This window comes from Fusarium solani (genome assembly GCF_023522795.1).
Source record: "Fusarium solani strain SB1 chromosome Unknown bctg00000008, whole genome shotgun sequence".
NCBI classification, from domain to species: domain Eukaryota; kingdom Fungi; phylum Ascomycota; class Sordariomycetes; order Hypocreales; family Nectriaceae; genus Fusarium; species Fusarium solani.
Window position 1 is genome coordinate 735,711 of NW_027072148.1, and position 19,152 is coordinate 754,862.

General features: G+C 55.2%; 8 protein-coding genes across 8 annotated transcripts; 5 read left to right on the plus strand and 3 right to left on the minus strand.

The window, feature by feature from the left end:
* Window positions 1-95: 95 nt before the first annotated feature.
* MRS44_012267 (uncharacterized protein) lies at window positions 96-1,658 on the minus strand (the record flags this gene model as incomplete). The annotated part of the gene is made up of 7 exons (XM_065618743.1): window positions 96-547; window positions 587-635; window positions 802-882; window positions 932-1,018; window positions 1,067-1,175; window positions 1,231-1,297; window positions 1,343-1,658. The coding sequence occupies 7 exons, from the start codon at window positions 1,656-1,658 to the stop codon at window positions 96-98; spliced, it is 1,161 nt and encodes a 386-aa protein (XP_065474815.1).
* A 389-nt stretch (window positions 1,659-2,047) lies between these two features.
* MRS44_012268 (uncharacterized protein) lies at window positions 2,048-4,459 on the plus strand (the record flags this gene model as incomplete). Its single annotated transcript, XM_046276190.2, has 3 exons — window positions 2,048-2,302; window positions 2,369-4,084; window positions 4,133-4,459. The coding sequence occupies 3 exons, from the start codon at window positions 2,048-2,050 to the stop codon at window positions 4,457-4,459; spliced, it is 2,298 nt and encodes a 765-aa protein (XP_046133280.1).
* Window positions 4,460-4,634: 175 nt separating this feature from the next.
* MRS44_012269 (uncharacterized protein) lies at window positions 4,635-5,018 on the plus strand (the record flags this gene model as incomplete). Its single annotated transcript, XM_046279471.2, has 1 exon — window positions 4,635-5,018. The coding sequence occupies one exon, from the start codon at window positions 4,635-4,637 to the stop codon at window positions 5,016-5,018; it is 384 nt and encodes a 127-aa protein (XP_046133279.2).
* A 747-nt stretch (window positions 5,019-5,765) lies between these two features.
* Window positions 5,766-6,446, plus strand: MRS44_012270 (uncharacterized protein; the record flags this gene model as incomplete). The annotated part of the gene is made up of 1 exon (XM_065618744.1): window positions 5,766-6,446. The coding sequence occupies one exon, from the start codon at window positions 5,766-5,768 to the stop codon at window positions 6,444-6,446; it is 681 nt and encodes a 226-aa protein (XP_065474816.1).
* Window positions 6,447-6,887: 441 nt separating this feature from the next.
* Window positions 6,888-7,298, minus strand: MRS44_012271 (uncharacterized protein; the record flags this gene model as incomplete). The annotated part of the gene is made up of 2 exons (XM_046269533.2): window positions 6,888-7,226; window positions 7,272-7,298. 2 exons carry the CDS (start codon window positions 7,296-7,298, stop codon window positions 6,888-6,890), a joined length of 366 nt encoding a protein of 121 aa, XP_046133278.2.
* Window positions 7,299-9,370: 2,072 nt separating this feature from the next.
* On the plus strand, window positions 9,371-14,773 carry MRS44_012272 (uncharacterized protein; the record flags this gene model as incomplete). Its single annotated transcript, XM_065618745.1, has 3 exons — window positions 9,371-9,758; window positions 9,938-13,018; window positions 13,068-14,773. The coding sequence occupies 3 exons, from the start codon at window positions 9,371-9,373 to the stop codon at window positions 14,771-14,773; spliced, it is 5,175 nt and encodes a 1,724-aa protein (XP_065474817.1).
* Window positions 14,774-15,256: 483 nt separating this feature from the next.
* On the minus strand, window positions 15,257-15,988 carry MRS44_012273 (uncharacterized protein; the record flags this gene model as incomplete). Its single annotated transcript, XM_065618746.1, has 1 exon — window positions 15,257-15,988. One exon carries the CDS (start codon window positions 15,986-15,988, stop codon window positions 15,257-15,259), a length of 732 nt encoding a protein of 243 aa, XP_065474818.1.
* A 388-nt stretch (window positions 15,989-16,376) lies between these two features.
* MRS44_012274 (uncharacterized protein) lies at window positions 16,377-18,943 on the plus strand (the record flags this gene model as incomplete). The annotated part of the gene is made up of 3 exons (XM_046272726.2): window positions 16,377-16,608; window positions 16,661-18,624; window positions 18,692-18,943. 3 exons carry the CDS (start codon window positions 16,377-16,379, stop codon window positions 18,941-18,943), a joined length of 2,448 nt encoding a protein of 815 aa, XP_046133275.1.
* Between the last annotated feature and the right edge of the window lie 209 nt (window positions 18,944-19,152).

Consider the following 19,152-nt stretch of genomic DNA (forward strand, 5'->3'; position numbering starts at 1 on the left):
AGCTGATCGCTTAAACCATTATGCCCGTCCAAGTGAATGCCTCATAGCTCCAGTGATGTTTGGATCCTGTTCTCGTGATACTCCGAGTGCCATTATCAGAGGGTAGGGCTCAAAGACAGAGCAGTGCCTATCTCGTTGTCCAGCCATTGACATAGATCCCCAGACTCATCAAGCCACTCGATCTCAGCTTTGACTCCAAGGGCGATCATGACCTGGAGCTCTCGCCTCACATCGAGTGTTTCAGTGTCACTCGACGAAAAGCTTCCTAGCTTTTTGAGAGCCGAAACTGCCACCCCTCGCTCCCTCAGACCCAGATACGATATGGGCTCGCGGCATGCGGTAGACGTGATGGGCACTTGTGTAGGCTGGCTACTCTGGTAGAAAAGACGCGGGTCTATAGAATTGGCGTCGGCGCACTCTTGAATCAACTGGTCGGATTTGATACCCAGCCACTGAATTGCTTGCGTATCGAGGTCAACTTCGTGGCTCAGTCTATCGGATCCGTGGCGGTAGCATCTCAAAATTCGGACACCATCTGGGTCGTAATCTACTAATGCCAGTATTGGCAATTGAGGATGGCGCGTACTGATATAGTTCAAGAATGAACGGGTGGTCAGATCAGGGTATCCTTTGGCCTATCATGCGTGAGTTGATGCCTTAACAAACGAGACCAGGTATGCCTTACGGTGACGAGCACACCAGGGCCAAATAATGAGTTTCTCCAGAATTGAGACGAGCACAATGATCGGAAGATGGCCTGAGTTATTAGTCTTCCCGCCAATCAGGCCTTGTATCACTTACATCCTTTTCCACGACTAGAAACCACTTGACATGGTGGAGGTGGACTGCAGAGACTGACTGGATGGCCGGGATGGCAACTCCCTGGACCAGTCAAGGACTAAGCAATGACTGAAACCTCATCAATGCTTACCAGGTCGCCAGAACAGGGATCCAGAGATGTGCCATCGGTAAGGTGAATGGTCAATGGACCGGCCAAGACACCCTTCGAAGCTGCAACCTGCCAGGATCAGTATCAAACAACAAGCGTCCATGTCTCGGCACGAACAATGTTCAAATCAGCGCGGCCAATGCCTAGAGTAAAGGCAATGTCGTCCACAAGGTCATCAACTTGGGTCTGCCTCTCAAACAGATCCTGATGTTGGTAAAAGATGTGCCTTCAAAACAAGGCTATCAGCCCACCGCCACGACATGCACAAGGGTTCCACGAACCGCTTCGTCAGAATTGTCCCAGACACTAGAGCGTCATGTGACAACTGAAGAATAAGAAGGATGCGTGCTACAGTGTCTCAGCAGAAGTGTCACAAATAGCAAGCCATCCTACCAAACTTGACGGCCTCTTGCTGATTTCGGCCGGGGAAGCGGACCTCGTCAGGCTGACCACGGCTCCGCGCCGGCCTCCGCGGCGTGAAAGCGATTGACAGCTCTTGGCAGGCGGAGACGGAGTCAATGATTTGCGACAGGATGTTTTCGATGCGGGCCACGACAATCCCAACGTTAGGTCCGCCCGCCGTCGTATTCGTATCGGCATTGTCGTGATCGTTTGCTGCTGCTGTCAGTCGTTGGGCCTCGTCGGCTTGGATGTGGTGTGTTAGTTGTGGTGTAGCAGATTGATGAGCGGTGAGCCTTGAAAAGTCCATTGTCGCTTGACACTGCGCTCATAGCAAGAAGCCCATGGTGATGAAGCCGTTCACAATGTTAAAGGCAGAGCCGCAATTTGAAGATGAAAGACGCGATGTTTCACTTCCACGTGCAGCGGTCTAGTGAACGCCGTTGAGAGGTCAGTGGGGACAATTAGCGCTCAACAGCAGCAGCTTCAGGGCCTTGACCGCTAAAAATCTGGGGTCCTCGGCAGGTACCGGACCCGGGTCCCGCGGGCGCACGTTTGCAGCGACTCCGGTTCCGTCTCGAGAGCGACAGGAGAAAAAGCACATGCTCCGGCCAATTCATTTAATGCTCCTCCACCGCCTCTTCAATTGCTCCTCGAGAGCATCGCCAGACCTAAAGTTCGCACCTGTCACTCTTCAAGATGGCCATTGTGACTGGAAGTGACGTCACGGCCGTCAAGGTCAAGTCGCGTAAGCGCGCCGCCGACTCGGAGCCGGAAGTGAAACAGGGCCAGGCATTCCCCAAGCAGCCGCGCATCGCGGCCAAGACCGACAAGACGAGATGGAGGATCAAGGACGACGACAGCAACCACACCTGGCACTACCTGGCCGACGACGAAGCCGCAAAGGAGTGGCCGCAGAGCTATGCTGAGAAGTGGTACTTGAATCTACCTCTGGTACGTGCGCCCCTGAGTTTGATCTAGCGTGGTTCCCCTGTCGATGCTGATGCTGACCTCCTGCAGGATCTCCCCGAGTTGCCAAAGCCCGATAGCCCATTGGCCGCCGCGACGAATGGCCTCGAGTTCTTCGAAAAGCTTCAGCTTCCCAGCGGTCACTGGGGTTGCGAGTATGGCGGTCCCATGTTCCTCCTCCCCGGCATCGTCATCGCTTGGTACGTGACCAAGACGCCGATTCCCTCTGCGCATGCGACCGAGATCAAGAACTACCTGTCAGCACGAGCACACCCCGAAGATGGCGGTTGGGGTTTACATATTGAGGGTGAAAGCACCGTGTTTGGCACGGCGCTGAACTATACGGTTCTTCGACTGATTGGCGTGGACCCTGAGGACCCCATGATGGTGAAGGCAAGGGGCACACTTCACAAGTTGGGAGGCACCCTGTATGCGCCACACTGGGCCAAATTCTGGCTCGCCGTGTTGGGCGTGGTGGACTGGGACATTGTCAACCCTGTGCCTCCCGAGCTTTGGCTTCTCCCCGACTGGGTGCCGTTTGCCCCATGGCGGTGGTGGATTCATATCCGCATGGTGTTTCTGCCCATGGGTTACCTCTACTCCAGGAGGTGGAGCTGTGAAGAGACCGATGTGATTCGAGGGTTGAAGCAGGAGCTGTTCCCTGAGAATTATGCCAGCATCAACTGGGCCAAGCACCGAAACAGTATCACTGCCGTCGACAACTACCACCCAAAGTCATGGCTGCTCAACACGGCCAACTGGTTCTTGGCCAACATCTGGCAACCATATCTCCGACCCAACTACATCAAAGACAAGGCGGAGGCTTGGGTCAGCAAGCAGGTTGACATGGAGGATGCTAATACGGATTATGCCGACCTAGCTCCCGTCAACGCTGCCATGAATACCGTCATGTGCTATGTCCGCGATGGTCCCGGTGCGTATAGTGTAAAGAGGCATGTCGAGCGCCTCGAGGAGTTCTTGTGGGTCAAGGACGAAGGAATGCTCGCCAACGGCACCAACGGTGTGCAATGTTGGGATACGGCCTTTACGATCCAGGCCATCTTTGAAGCTGGTCTTCATAATGACGAGAGGTGGAGGCCCATGTTGCTGAAATCGCTTCATTATCTAGAGCGCCAGCAGATTCGGGAGAACTGCGTGGATCAAGACATATGCTACCGACAGCCTCGCAAGGGTGGCTGGCCATTTAGCAACAGAGACCAAGGCTACGGTGTTAGCGACTGTATCTCGGAAGCTCTCAAGGCCATCATTCTGCTCCAAAAGACAGAAGGCTTCCCCCAGGTCCTTGAAGACCAGCGCATCTTTGACGCTGTGGACACCCTGCTGCTGTATCAGAACCAAGACACGGGCGCCATGTCGTCATACGAGAGGCGCAGAGGAGGGGAGTGGATGGAGATGCTCAACGCCGCCGAGGTGTTTGGTAGAATCATGATCGAATATGACTACCCCGAGTGCACGACAGCCTGCGTGACAGCCCTGTCGCTGTTCCAGGAGCACTGGCCCGATTACCGAACCGATGAGATCAACAAGGTCATCCGAGAGGCAACCGAGTGGATCAAGACCAACCAGCGACCTGACGGCAGCTGGTATGGAAGTTGGGGCATCTGCTTCACCTACGCCTCCATGTTTGCGCTTGAAAGCATGGCACATGTTGGACAAACATATGCCACAGGGATCAACGCAAAGCGTGGATGTGATTTTCTCCTCTCCAAGCAGAGACCCGACGGCGGGTGGTCAGAAAGCTATAAGGTAACCCCCCCCCCTGAGTCAGTTGCACGTATATACTAACACACGCAGGCCTGTGAAACCATGGAGTACCACGAGCACCCCTCAGGTTCCCTCGTCGTACAAACCGCATGGGCCCTGATCGGCCTCTTCGAGGCAGAGTACCCCGATGTGGAGCCCCTGAAGAAGGGAATCCAGTTCATCATGGACCGGCAGCAGCCCAACGGGGAGTGGCTGCAGGAGGCGATCGAGGGTGTGTTTAACAAGTCGTGCATGATCTCGTACCCCAACTACAAGTTTAGCTTCACCATCAAGGCGCTCGGCATGTTTGCAAAGAGGTTCCCAGAGGAAAAGATTGTGCCGAGGTGGGCGCAGAAGGTTAATGGGGAGAAAGCTTAGAGTATGTAGACAGATAGAGAAGAAGATGCGGGCATCTGCAGGACTGGGGCTGTGGCCTCTTAATGATGGCAAGACTTATCAAGAGCAGGGTTTATTAAAGGATATACTACCAACATTATTAATTCCAGTCTTTCGCTGTCTTTGTTTGCGTCACTTTGTCACTGTCGAGGTCATCATGGGTTGCACCTGCAGCAAGCAACCTAACAGGGCAGGTCCGCAGGTCGCTGACGAGGAACGGCGACCCTCCGTCATGATGAAACTCTTTTCTCGCAAGAAAACCATGGCTGTGGAAGCAAACTTAGAACCTGCCGTCTCGCAGGCTGAATTCTTTAACCAAATGGTCAACGTCGGCGAATCTGAGACGGGGACGTCTCCAACGCCTTCAGATCTGGAGGAAGTGCAGTCTACCCACACAGGCGAAATCACCCCCGTCGTACTGCGTTCACAGCTCGATGTGCTGGAGAACAATGAACCGCCAGACGAACCGCCAGAAGATGCAATTCCGGCAGAAGAGCCCCCAGCGGATGAACTTTCAATAGATGAGATTCCAGAAGATTAGCCTTCTTCTGAGAACACTCCCGTCGATCCACGTATCCGCTTCGTCACCGAGCGTCCCACCTTGGGGTCCCCGATACCTCCAAGTGAGTTGCCATCCATTGGCGAAGAACGAGGGCAGCCCCGGTCTCAGCACAGTCAGTCTACACCAGAAAGAGGCGAGCCCAGGCCTGAGGAAATACAGCCCTCACCAAGACAAGGCGAACATCGATCTGAGGAAAGACGGCCTCCACGAGAACAAGCCAAGCCGGACAACCGATCGCCAAAGCTACGCTTTCCAGCGGTTATGTCCGATAGCTGTGCTTTCTGCGGGAAACTGTACATCAAGGTTCCTCCGGACACAGAGGCTGAGGACTTTGGTGAGGGCATGGAGGTCAAGGCCTACCTCCCCTGTGGCCACGCATTTGGTCACCGATGCCTCAATCGTTACATGCAAGCTCTAAAGCATGAAGGGACGCAGCCAGGAGAGACGCAGCCAAGACGGTGTTGCCCATGGGGCGATTGCATCCCCCTACGACACAGGTGTGGACATACGTGCATTCCACAAAGAACACTCGCTACACCTTTCAGTCCTATTCGTATCAATACTGTTAAAAACTCGCCTGTCCTGAGAGAATTCTGCGAATTCTGCTTATCAGACGAAGGCTATTCCATCTGTCAGCGGATCGGAAAATACAGAAAAAGAAGACTACGCCACTTGGAGAGGAGCGTGTCGTCTTCATTCTTGAAGAGGCCGTTCCACAAGGCCAGCATGAAGTATTTCCAAAAACGCCAGAGAAAGGAGGAGGAGAATCTCGACAAGGCATTTCTGGCCCATGAACACAGCAGAGCCAGAGACTTTTACAACCAATGGCTCCTAGAGTCGAGACGATCGCAGGAACACCGCACCCGGACTTCCTCAAGGAACAGCCAAACTCAAGGAGGCGGGACTAAGAAACAACCGCGTCAAGACGATCAACCCTGCGATGACCGACCTCAAGAAGTCCAGTCACGAGGAACCCAGGAACAGGATAGCCAGGCCCAGGATAGCCAGATCCCAGACCACCCGCGTCGAACTGGCGTCGTTTCGAACAACTTACCCGGGGACAGCCAACCTGGACACAACCAAACAGGATTGCTTAAGGAGAGCGAGCAATCAACTCCCCGCCGAAGCAGCCCCACACTACCAGACCTTGAAGCGCTTGAAAAGAGTGCGAGAGAAAGGAGAACTCTGGAGGAGATGGGGTCAGTTAAAGAACCGGAAGATGTCGTGAGAAGGATCAAGTTCAAAAAAAGAGACAAGGGAAAAGTAAAAGAAAAGATGGTCGAGGACTTGGACGAAGTTGGGGAAGCAGAGCAGACTTCAAAAGGAGACAAGAGCAAAGGAGGGGAAAAGGCCGTCGACTACGACGAACCCATGCCCAGAAGATCCAAAAGGGCCACCAGCTTCTAAGCTGGAGGAGTTGTTTGGAGGAAGTGGTTGCATTTGGGGCTTTGGCTTCCCAGCGATATGATTACAGCGGAATGTGTATCAAGTGAGAAGCATGCGTCGCATAACAAGTTATGATGATAGGGCGTTAGGTAGAGGAAAATTCAGCGTTAATTTCATGATCGCCGGTTGGATCGGTTTTCTGATGGTGTAGCATTAGATGGCTCCGTCATTCATGACTGAAAGAGTACTTTGAATAGTTGTTTTGAATCATGCTCTAGCGTCAAGACCTAACATTATTCCTAGCAAGCCGGTCTGACTCTTCATCGCTATCGTCTCTGAACCCTTCTTCGAGGCTATGACAAGTTTCCAGTCAGCAACAGCGCAAACAAAACATGCAAAATGGAGCCATTGAACCCAATGGAATGTCTTCGCATGGTGATTCCACGCATGCGATCAAAATACTCACTCTCTGCTCAATCGTCTGGTATTATCCGGCCGTGCCGCGCGAGTGTCGGCCTCCATCTGACGCCAGGTAGCATCGTCGACGTGGCCAAGTTCCTCTCCGTCCTCGTCATCTAAGCCATCCTCGGAGCCAGTATCGGACGCAAATGGAGCATTGCGATTCGAGCGCCAGGCAGAGATGCGGGATGTTATGCGATCGCGCAGGGACAAGGTCTGCGACGAGAGGGAGTCGAGGGGGAGGTATTGACTGTAGCGGGCGTAGCGGCGCCAGAGGGGAATCAAGACGTATGTGGAAAGAAGGAATAGGATAAGCGAGACGACAGCGGGAACGGCGAGCGTCTGTTTGCGTTAGCGACCGAGTGTCATGGTCATGATGAGGCGCACCTTGATCACGGACGTGCTGGCGCCCATGGTTGCGTCTGCTCGCGTGGCTCTACCAAAGACAGCGCGACGGTGTAAGAATTGCGTCGCCGCAAACAATCACGGCGCTCGAGATGCAAGCAGAGGGAACCTAGGTTGGAGAAAGGGCCACGATGCCGCTCCAACGGGGGGAATTTGGCATACAAAGTAGAAGCCGAACGCGGCCGGACTGAGGTCAGGTCGGGTTGGACGAGGCTACTACAGCGAAGACGTGGCGTCGGGGTCGGGTTGTTCATCATGCACAAGCCACAGGCCGTGACGACGCCGACGCACCCGCTAAAGGGGGGAGCCGCCTCCGGCAGTCTAAATCTACAAGGGGACCATGAGAAAGCGGGCCGTCTAGAAACGTCTGGGGGGAGGATGTGATGGATGGATGGATGTGTTATTCTGGGAGACTGGAATGGAGGGTTTAAGACAACCGACCTCGCTAAAGGATGGAGAGCGGGAGGACCGGGAAACTTGTCTTTTGTAGCGAGGGAGGAGAATTTTGTATCCAATTCAGTAACTGTCTGTATCGCATGGATTTGATTATGAGTGAATGGCTGCATCAGCAAATAAGAGGTGCGTTGCACAACAGCAGGCTGCCCAGCCTTGACCAGCTGCCCAAAATAGCCAACCATGGATTGGATTACATGAACGCTCTCAGGAGAACTCTAGCGTAGTTACTCTGCATCTCTTCTCGAACCCGAGCACAAATAAGATACCGTGAGCCGGGACAGCTGTGGAGGTTTTGGTCCCCGAGCCGAGTCTTGCTTGCTTGTCTAAGCCAACTTGCATCCAATCCATCCGTCAGACTCCACTTGAACACGGCTCACCATGACCACCGTCAGCGATGGGAAGCCACGCGACACGATCCTTGGAGTTGACCTGGCACAAGACAAAAGTGGTGGTGTCCTTTTTTGCACAAGTCGGTCCTGCTGAGGGGTTCTTGGGCGTTCTTTGGGCCTCCAACTCGTCCAGGGGTTAGGTTGTAAATGGGTCCCGTAGCTCGCCTTTCACCCGCAAACTGCCATCTTGCAACTGAAATGCCAGAGAAAACGGCCCTGTTTGCGCCACAAATATCTGTCAAACCTTGGACTGCAACCCTAGAAACCGTCGATCCCAGCAATCCGGTTCTCTCAAGAGTGAATTCTTTCGCCAGGTAGACGTCGGGCGGCGCGTCCTCATATCCAGTGTCCACTTCCCCTGATAGATGGCCCTGGTCCCAATGAGAGAAGCCACCGGCACTCCCTGTAGAGGCCCCCCCTTCTTCAGCGCCCAGTCAGCGACCGCCTTCAGCGCTCCAAGCGGCGGCTAGCCAATATTCGGTCCCATCATCCCCATAAACCCATAAGCCAATCCGCATTAATCTTGGCCGTGACCCTGGCCTCGACTTGAGAGCCAGAGCCAGCAGATCCCTGATCATAGACGAACAAACCAAACCACAAAGACCACACCGAACCATCCCAGTCCTTTTACCTCTCCAGTTCTTACGTGCTACGTGCGGCATCCGCTCCTTATTGCATTGCACGCACCCGACTTGGCCTACGACCCGGCAGCTTCGTTGCAGCACCACCTACTCGACTCGACTCGTCTCGTTGAGACAACACCGCTTCAGCCCGGGAGCCGCATTGTCTCGCCCTCCCTATCCCTCTCAATCCTCCCGCAGCCCACGGCGAATCCGACTCGACATCCCACACTGCCGCGACCGATCGGGGTTTCAAAAACCACCAAGCCCTCCACTCAACGCCGATTCGATTTCGAGGTTCAACCCCTCCCCTCAAAACCAAAACTCGGACCTCCCATCGCCCGTTACTTAAGTTGCTTGATTGTTGCGTCCCCGCGGACTGCGACGTCGTGCCCCCCATGAAGCGAGCGGCCCTGGGCCAGCACATCGCCTTGTTCACGTGTTTCAACTGGTAGTCGTCGCCGCGCTCGAATTTCGTTGCTTTCAGTCGCCGCCGTTTCTCAGATTCCCCTTCCTCTACCGTTGCGATATCGACACCGTCATCGACCGGCAACAACACGATCGCGAGTAAAGACTCCGCTTCCACCTCCGCCGCGGTTACGACCGGTCCACCGCCATGTCGTCCGCCGACAAGTCGAGGCAGTCCTCTGGCGGACGGTCCATCTTCTCCCGGAGTAAGCACAAGGACAAGCGCTACACGGAAGAGTCCAGATACCCCTCAGACGACGCCGCCAGCTTCCGGTCATCGAGGCACAGACGGGAGTCGTCGGCCGTCTCGATTGATCGCCCCGGCTCCCCCGATGGAGGCATCAACCAGATGGCCGGTGTGATAACCTCTATCCCCTACGACAGCGTGCCCAACGGCTCGCGTTCTCCGATACCCGTCGAATACCTACCCAAAGGCGAGCAGATGCCGGTGCGCCGCGAGCCTCTTCCACACCACCTAAACAAGAACGGCATGGACTTTCACCAATATCCCAGCTGGGACCAGACGAGTCAGTCTGGTGCGTACTCCCCTGGGCGCCAGCAGCAGCCTCCTTCAGGCTACAACAACAACGTTACTATGGCTTCCAAGGGGGGGCAAGCCCAATATCAACAATGGGGTCCTCCCCGAGGGGAAGTTCAGCCAGCTCTATTAACCAACCGCATACCCCCCGTTATGATTCGTACATGTCTTCCACAGCCCGGGGCTCGGCCGACAACCTCAGCGTCTTCTCAGGTACTGCAGACCATCATGATGTCAGGATATCGCGCTCACCAAATCCAGCAATGCCTAGTGCGTCCTCTCAGAGCTCCTATGCCGCCTCACACTACTCGAACCGCGACTCGCACCGAATCACCAAATTCCCATCCCCAGGTCCTGCTGCCAGTCCCGTCGGGGAATCACAAGGCGGCCAATTCTACTTTCCGAAGCCAGATGATGATAACGTGGTAGAGCAGATGTTCCTTCAGCTGATGCAGAAGCGAGGATGGCACAACCTGCCCGAGCAGGCCAGGAGGCAGATGATGGCATATCCAGCTCAGAAGAAGTGGACACTTCTCTATCAAGATCGACTCACCGAGTGGCAGGGCGAGCAGAAGCGCCGACAGACAGCGCGGCCGAACCAGTATGCGGCTCCCGATATCACCACCTACTCGGATGAGGAGGGAACACCCGAATGGTACGTCCGGCGTGTTATGGAGGATCGACTCGACACCAAGGGCATGGGCAGTCTGGAGGTCAACCTGCGAACCCAACAGATCGGCTGGGTTAAGAGATTTGTCGAATGCCAGGGACAGGTCGCCCTGATGACCTTGCTGCTTAAGATCAACCGCAAGACAGCAACGGGGCCTGCCCAGGACAATAACCGGATCGACAAGAACCTGGACCGCGAGTACGATATTATCAAGTGTGTCAAGGCGCTCATGAACAACAAGTTTGGAGCCGACGATGCCTTGATTCACCAGAAAGTCATAGTCGCCCTCGCCACCTCGCTCATTTCTCCTCGTCTCACCACACGAAAACTGGTCAGCGAAATCATCACTTTCCTGTGTACCTGGGGAGAGAATGCCGAAGGCCACCTCAAGGTCATTCAGGCCCTGGACGAAGTCAAGTCACAGTCTGGAGAAAATGGTCGGTTCGACGCCTGGATGCGCTTGGTGGAGGTTACTATCGATGGCCGCGGCAAAATGGGTAGCTTGGTCGGCGCGAGCGAAGAACTGAGGACTGGCGGTATTGGCATGGAGAACCTGCTCATGGAATATGCCGTTGCGACTCTTATGCTCGTCAACATGATTATCGACTCTCCGGAGAAGGACTTGGAGTTGAGGATCCATATCCGGGCTCAGTTTACAGCATGTGGTATCAAGCGCATCTTGACCAAGATGGAGGGCTTCCAATATGACCTCCTGGACAAGCAGATCGAGCGCTTCCGGACAAACGAAGCCATTGACTATGAGGATATGCTCGAGCGAGAGAACAGCAGCATCAAGGACAATGTCGAGGCCGAGGTCAAGGATCTGACAGATCCCGTTCAGATCGCCGATGCCATTCAGCAGCGTCTCTACGGCACCAAGACGCAAGATTACTTCGTCTCGGCTCTTCAGCATCTGCTTCTCATTCGCTCTAATGATGGCGAAGAGCGTCTACGCATGTTCCAGCTGGTTGATTCCATGCTGAGCTACGTTGCCATGGACCGGCGGTTGCCGAACATGGACCTGAAGCAGAGTCTGAACTTTACTGTCCAGAGTCTGCTCGACAAGCTGCATACAGACTCGGAGGCCAGACAAGCACAGGATGAATCTCTTGAATCGCGGCAGATCGCTGAGGCGGCTATGGCCGAGCGCGATGAGATGAAGGCCAGACTCGAGTTGGGAGCCGATGGACTTGTTGCCAAGCTACAACGGCAGTTGGAGGAGCAGTCTCGATTTATTGATGCTCAAAAGCGACAGGCGGACGGACTCAAGGCTGAAATGGATAGCATGCAAACTATGCGAGCCAAGGAAGCCCAGCGGTACGAGTTAGAAACGAGAGAATTATATCTCATGCTTCGAGACGCCCAGGATATCGCTGCTTCCAAGTCGGTCAAGCCCACTGCCAGCGCCAAATCTGCGACTGGTGCGACTGGAGCAACTAGTGAGGTCGACGTTTCTCGCATGCAAGGCATTCTGGACCGTGATCGCCTCATGGAGCGGCTTCAGATGCAGATTGAGCGTCAGAAGACGCAGTACAAGCTTGAAGGCCGTGTCTGGGGAGACGCTGTTGGGCCTTCAGACCGACTTCGAGCCCTCCGTGAAGAGATGGACGGCAGACCTTCGACGCCCCCTGGCGGTGGAACGCCACCTAGGGACTTTACCAACAGTGTTTTGGGTAGCATTCGCCGTAACACCAAGATCCCTCGCAAGCCTATTAGGAGATCGGATGGCGAGGTGATTGATGAGGGTGATGAGACCGAGGACGAGGACGGTGTTGTCTTCGAGAAGCCTAGAATCATTGAGATGAAGCGGCCGACCATTGACCCCAAGCAACAAGCTGGTCTCCTTGGTGAGATTGGCTCCAAGGTCAAGAAGTACGATGCCAGCGATTCTGAGGATGACAACACTGCTACTGGCCCCTCTCACCCAAGCATGGAGACCTCATCGCCTATTACACCTCCTGCCGAGGGTGATGCTCCGAAGATCGAAGTTACGGGTGCCGGCCCCCCTCCGCCTCCACCGCCGCCTCCTCCACCCATGCCCGGCCAAATACCCGGAGCACCACCACCTCCACCACCTCCTCCGCCTCCGCCCATGCCAGGTCAGATGCCGGGAGCTCCTCCTCCGCCGCCGCCACCTCCCCCTCCACCACTGCCGGGCATGCTATCACCAGCATCGGCCGCTGGACCTCCTCCGCCCCCTCCTCCTCCCCCAATGCCTGGCGCCCCAGGTATGCCGCCACCTCCGCCTCCCCCGATGCCTGGTGGTGCCATGTCTGGACACTTCTTGTCGAGGCAGCCCGCATTTGCGCCCGCTCCAGGCATTGGTCTGCCCGTCGTTCGTCCCAAGAAGAAGCTCAAGGCTCTGCATTGGGACAAGGTCGACGCCCCTGAGACCAGTCACTGGGCAGCCCACACTCCCTCTGCTGAGGCCCGAGAGGAGAAGTACCAGGAGCTCAGCAAGAAGGGCATTCTGGACGAGGTTGAAAAGTTGTTCTTGGCCAAGGAGATCAAGAAGATTGGCGTTGGAAGCGGCTCTAAGAAGGATGATAAGAAGCAAATCATTTCTTCTGATCTTCGAAAGGCTTATGGTGAGTCTCTTACGCATATACCGGTGATCCGAATACTGACAAGATGTAGAAATTGCCTTTGCCAAGTTTTCTCAGCATTCTGTAGAAAAGGTTGTACAGATGATCATTCACTGCGACACGGAGATTCTAGACAACCCTGTCGTCATGGACTTTTTGCAAAAGGACGACTTGTGCAACATCCCCGACAACACATCCAAGCAAATGGCGCCATACAGCAAGGACTGGACAGGCCCCGAAGCCAAGAGCCAGACCCGCGAACAAGATCCTGCAGAGCTCACACGCCAAGATCAGCTGTACCTTTACACTGCATTCGAGCTACATCATTACTGGAAGAGTCGAATGAGGGCTCTTGCTCTTACTAGAAGCTTTGAGCAAGAGTACGACGAGATCAACGAGAAGGTCAGACAAGTTGTCACGGTTTCAGAGTCCCTCCGTGATTCCGTTTCTCTCATGAACGTTCTCGGTCTCATTTTGGATATCGGTAACTACATGAACGACGCCAACAAGCAGGCCCGCGGTTTCAAGCTGAGCTCCCTGGCCAGACTGGGTATGGTCAAGGATGATAAGAATCAGTCGACACTGGCCGATCTGGTGGAGCGCATTGTGCGAAACCAGTATCCCGAGTGGGAGGGCTTCGCCGACGATATCAACGGTGTCATGACAGTGCAGAAGATCAACATCGAGCAGCTTCAGACGGATTGCAAGAAGTACATTGACAACATTCGAAACATCCAGATGTCACTGGACAGCGGCAACCTGAGCGACCCCAAGAAGTTCCACCCCGAGGACCGAGTCAGCCAAGTTGTCCAGCGAATCATGAAGGATGCCCGGAGGAAGGCTGAGCAGATGGAGCTGTACCTGGAGGAGATGATGAAGACATACAAGGACATCATGGTGTTCTACGGCGAAGACCCTGCCGATGATGGTGCACGGAGAGACTTCTTTGCCAAGCTGGCATTGTTCGTGGGCGAATGGAAGAAGTCACGAGAGAAGAACATCCAGATGGAGGAGACGAGGAAGCGCAACGAGGCTTCGATGAAGCGGAAGCACGCTCAACTCAAGATCAACAATACGGGCACCGAGGGCGGCCCAACATCACCGTCCAACACGGGCGCCATGGACTCGCTGCTGGAAAAGTTGCGTGCAGCCGCGCCCCAGACTCGGGATCAGAGAGACCGAAGACGGCGAGCACGACTCAAGGACAGGCACCAAGTTCGGGTCGCATCAGGGCAGAAGATACCGGATCTCAACGAGATACCCGAGGCGGAGACTTCTCTGAAGAACAAGGAGCCTGCTATCGACGAGGATGGATCTACGCTCAGCCCTGGCGTATCATCACCTCGTGAGGGTGGAGATGATGTTGCGGACCGAGCTGCGGCTCTGCTCCAAGGCATGCGTGGTGGAGACGGGGCAGACGAGAACGACCCTGAGAGGAGAGAGAGTCTTCGAAAGGCGAGAAGGCAAACAGCTGAGGAAGAGAGGAGGTTAAGAAGGAGACGGAGAGAGAAGATGAATGCAAGTCACACGGACGATCTCAAGGAAGATCCCAAGGAAGAGTCCAAAGAGGAACCACCAAAGGAAGAACCAAAGGAGGAAATCAAGGAGGAACCAAAGGCAGAAGCCAAGGAGGAGGTTAAAGAGGAGGCCAAGCCGGAACAAGTACCCGTCGAGGACGACGTGCCGACACCTACAGCGGCGACGGCCAGCGAAGCCCAAGCCCCAGTAGCGGCGGCTGAGGAAGTGGAAAAGGCATGACACGGGAAAGGAGAGGACGAGAAGGGAGCTACTTGAATCGAGATGCATATCACGGTGTTGGGACCTGTTTCTCAGGAGGGGAAGGACCGCGATGGTATGTATTGCACGCGCTATACGTAATGTCTACACTAGTACATACAGCGGAAGAGTTGTTTCAAGACAGGTTGGAAGCTTTAAAGTCATGATGTGATGTCTTGTGTCTGCTCGTGATGTTGAGACTGATGGCTTCTTATGGAGACGTTTTTGATGAAAAGAATGTCTTGGGTATACTCGCCATCTTGAGATTGAGATGGTACTCATTGTGTCACTGAAGGCTTGTCTACAAAGCAATGTCTTATTTTCAACATGGGCATTTATGCTTGAATTATTGCCATGTCCTCCCAACGCCAATCTGAGGATGCAGTCTCGTACGCTCAACACGTCACAACGGATATCGTAAAAATTCATAATGACCCCCAAAAAACCATCCTTTTTTTCCTTTCCTCATCGCGAAGGACTCAGCGGCCGGTTGAATCCACCCTGCCGGTTCATGTACTGCCGATACTCGGACTTCTTCTCCTTGCTCACACCTCCAACATTGTTGCCCGCCACCTTTTTGTTCTTTGTCGTTCCGAACCCTCCAAAGCCCATCATGGCCTGCATGGCCGCCATGTCGTCGTCCTCGGCGTCCATCTCGTCTCCCTCGGGGGCGTCGTCGCGGCGCGGAGGGGACTTTTTGGAGACGTTGAAGGACATGTTGGGGTTTGGTTCGCGCTTGATGTTGTTGTCGGGGCGGGTGCGGGTTGGGAGGGATGTTGTGTCGTGGGAGGGGCTGCGGGTGCTTGGAGATGCGGAGCGACGGGATTTGACTTGGTATGTTAGTGGAAAGCGTTGGTGAGAAGAGGGGAGTTGCATACCTCGTCGATCTCCGTCATCATCACGACGATACCGAGGTCCATCATCATCATCTCTCCGTCGATCCCTTCTATCATCATGATATCGTGAACCCCTCTCCCTGGGTCGGTTCCTATCGCCGTCGCGATCTCTATGCCTTCTGTCTGGAGACTTCGAGCGGTCCCTGTATCCGCGCCTCTCCCGCGATCTAGATCTGTATCCTCTCCGGTCGCGGTCGTTGTCCCTGTCTCGATCGCGTGGGCCTCCACGCCTGTCACGACGGTCGGATTCGTCCCACATCTGGCGGCTGTCTGGCCGACGGCTTCGTCGGGGGTCGCCCATGGTGTATTCGTGGTGAGTTTACTTGGATTAACGAGGTTCAGGTGTGAATGTTGTGAGGATAGGGTCGTCAAGGTGAAGAGTGCAAAGTTAAAGGCATCAATCTGGGGGAGGCTGAGAAGAAACCGTCAAGAGCGGAGTCACAGATGGGGCTGGTTAAACAGTGGCGGTGGCTGGTGACTATCATTCATTGGTCAGAGCTCTCCACCGCCAAGACCGACCTTCAGCCTTGCGTCGTCATATCAAACCCCAGCTTCAACGTGTTCTCTAGAGGCTCTCACGTCAAGCGCACCGGATGCCGCAGCACAATTTCTTTTAGCGTCATTTACATTGGTTTTCTGCCCAATATTGAACCTCTGATACTTGAGAAATAAGAGTTTCACCATCAATCATGGTGAGAATAGCCCAATGGGTGTCGGCGGCGGCACTCGTGCTGGGCGCCTCAGCCACCGATGAGGCCTCCTCGGTGCTCACCACAGAGATTGGCCGCCAAAACAACCAGAGCCTCTTCTGGGGCCCGTACAAGTCCAACCTCTACTTTGGCGTGCGACCCAGGACGCCAGATGCGCTGTGGACGGGCCTCATGTGGGGGAAGGTTGACGACTTTAGGGACATTCAGAACGGTATGCGGGAGCGGGCCGTCGTGGGAGTTTCATGACTAATTTTTGGTGGTAGGTTTCCGGTATACCTGTGAGCAAGGGGAGGATATTCATGGCTACGGGTGGGATGAGTATGATGCTCGCATTGGAGGCGTGCAGTCTATTCATGATGAGGGCAACAAGATTGATCTCACCACAACGTTTGTCAAGATCCCCGGTGGCAACCACGGAGGCAGCTGGGCTGCCAGGATCAAGGGCGAGTTGAGGGCCGATGCTCCCAAGAACACCAAGACCATGCTATTCTACTACATCGCCCAGGACGGAGAGGGCGAGCTCGAGGCTGAGGGTGAGGGTGACGAGTTTGGCTTTGACGGAGACGTCAGCTTCAAGGGCAACTCCAAGACGCTGGGCGACTACAAGCTCCTGGTCACCAAGGGGAAGGGAAAGCACCCCAAGAAGGGCCATAAACTGCTCGAGGGCCGCCACGGAGACACGACCCTCGTCATGAGCTCTGATGCCACCCCTGAGATTAGCTGGCAGGGCAAGGCGGTTGTCTTCAAGCACCTCCAAGACGCTGTCAAGCCTGTCCAGGAGAACGCCGACCAGACTGATCCCCCTCCCCCGTGGCAAGTCTACCGTATCGAACACAAGCCAGGCAAGGGCAACGTGCAGATTGTCGAAAAGACGTTTGAAGGCCCCTTTGAGTTCGACGTCATCTTCTCGTCCGGCTCCTCTGGGGAGGAGTACACCTCTGCCGACGTCACCGAGCAGATCACCAAGGTCTCCGAGACCTTCAAGGAGCGATTCGCGAGAACCTTTGAGCTCAAGGCGCCCTTCAAGGGTGAAAAGTACCGCAAGTTTGGCAAGAGCATGTTCTCCAACCTTGTTGGCGGCATCGGATACTTCCACGGCCATCAGATCATCGACCGATCTTATGCGCCTGAATACGAGGAGGAGAATGAAGGATTCTGGGAGGAGGCTGCCGAGGCCATGGCGCGTAAGAAGCAGGACCTCGAGGGCCCGTACGAGCTCTTCACTAGCGTCCCGTCTCGCCCGTTCTTCCCCCGCGGCTTCCTATGGGATGAGGGTTTCCATCTCATCCCCATCGCGGACTGGGATATGGATCTTACCCTTGAGATTGTCAAGAGCTGGTACAACACCATGGACGACGACGGCTGGATCGCTCGTGAGCAGATCCTTGGACACGAGGCCCGTAGCAAGGTCCCGGCTGAGTTCCAGGTCCAGTATCCCCACTATGCCAACCCCCCGACGCTGTTCCTCATCATTGAGGGCTTCATGGAGCGCCTTCGCGCGGCCAATGGCACCCAGCCTGCCGAGAAGGAGCAGATCATTGGTGCCGACCCCCTGCAGACGGCCCATCTTGACAACCTTGAGATCGGTGAAAGCTACCTGCGAAAGTTATATCCTCTCCTCCGACGCCAGTATGACTGGTTCCGCAAGACGCAGCGCGGTGATATCAAGAGCTACGACCGTGAGGCGTACTCAACCAAGGAGGCATACCGTTGGAGGGGCCGCACCGAGGCACACATCCTTACCAGCGGCCTGGATGACTACCCGCGGGCCCAGCCTCCTCACCCGGGCGAGCTCCATGTCGATCTCATGTCCTGGGTCGGCCTCATGACAAAGTCCTTGATGAACATTGCCGACGCCCTCGGCATGGCTGAGGATGTGGACGAGTACAGGAAGACCCTGGTAGCTATCGAGCACAACCTCAATGATCTTCACTGGTCCGAAGAGCAGGGCTGCTACTGCGATGCGACGATCGACGAATACGAGGAGCACACCCTCGTATGCCACAAGGGATACATTTCCTTGTTCCCCTTCCTCGTCGGCCTCATGAAGCCGGACGACCCCAAGCTCGGCAAGATCTTGGATCTCATTGGCGACGAGGATCACCTCTTCAGCCCCCACGGAATCCGCAGCCTGAGCAAGCAGGACGAGCTCTACGGCACCAAGGAGAACTACTGGCGCAGCCCCGTGTGGATGCCCATCAACTACCTCGCCGTGTCTCAGCTACGCGTAAGCCATTCCTCCCACCGTAACGTGCCATCTGATATAGTTTACTAATCTCGATTTTGCTTGCTAGAACGTTGCCACGCAGGAAGGGCCCTACAGGGCCAAGGCCAAGGATCTCTTCTCGCGGCTACGTAAGAACCTTGTCGACACGGTGTACAAGAGCTGGGAGGAGACGGGCTTCGCGTGGGAGCAGTACAACCCGGACACGGGGGCCGGGCAGCGGACGCAGCATTTCACCGGATGGACCAGCCTGGTGGTCAAGATCATGGCTATGGAGGACCCCAGTGACCAGGGAGCCGCCCCTGTGCGGGACGAGCTGTGAGAGTTTGGGGGGAGGCGGGAACGTGGCCGTGTAAGGCTGACCGTGGCATCCCTTGGGAACGGGGTGTGTATATGGTAGACGATAGATGTCAAAGCCAAGACGACGAGTGCTGATTAGCCACAAGGCACAGCATCAAACATTCCAGCGGCGGCTCGCTCCGCATCCCTGAACCATGTGACATGCTGGGGGCTTTTGGGGGGATGGATGTG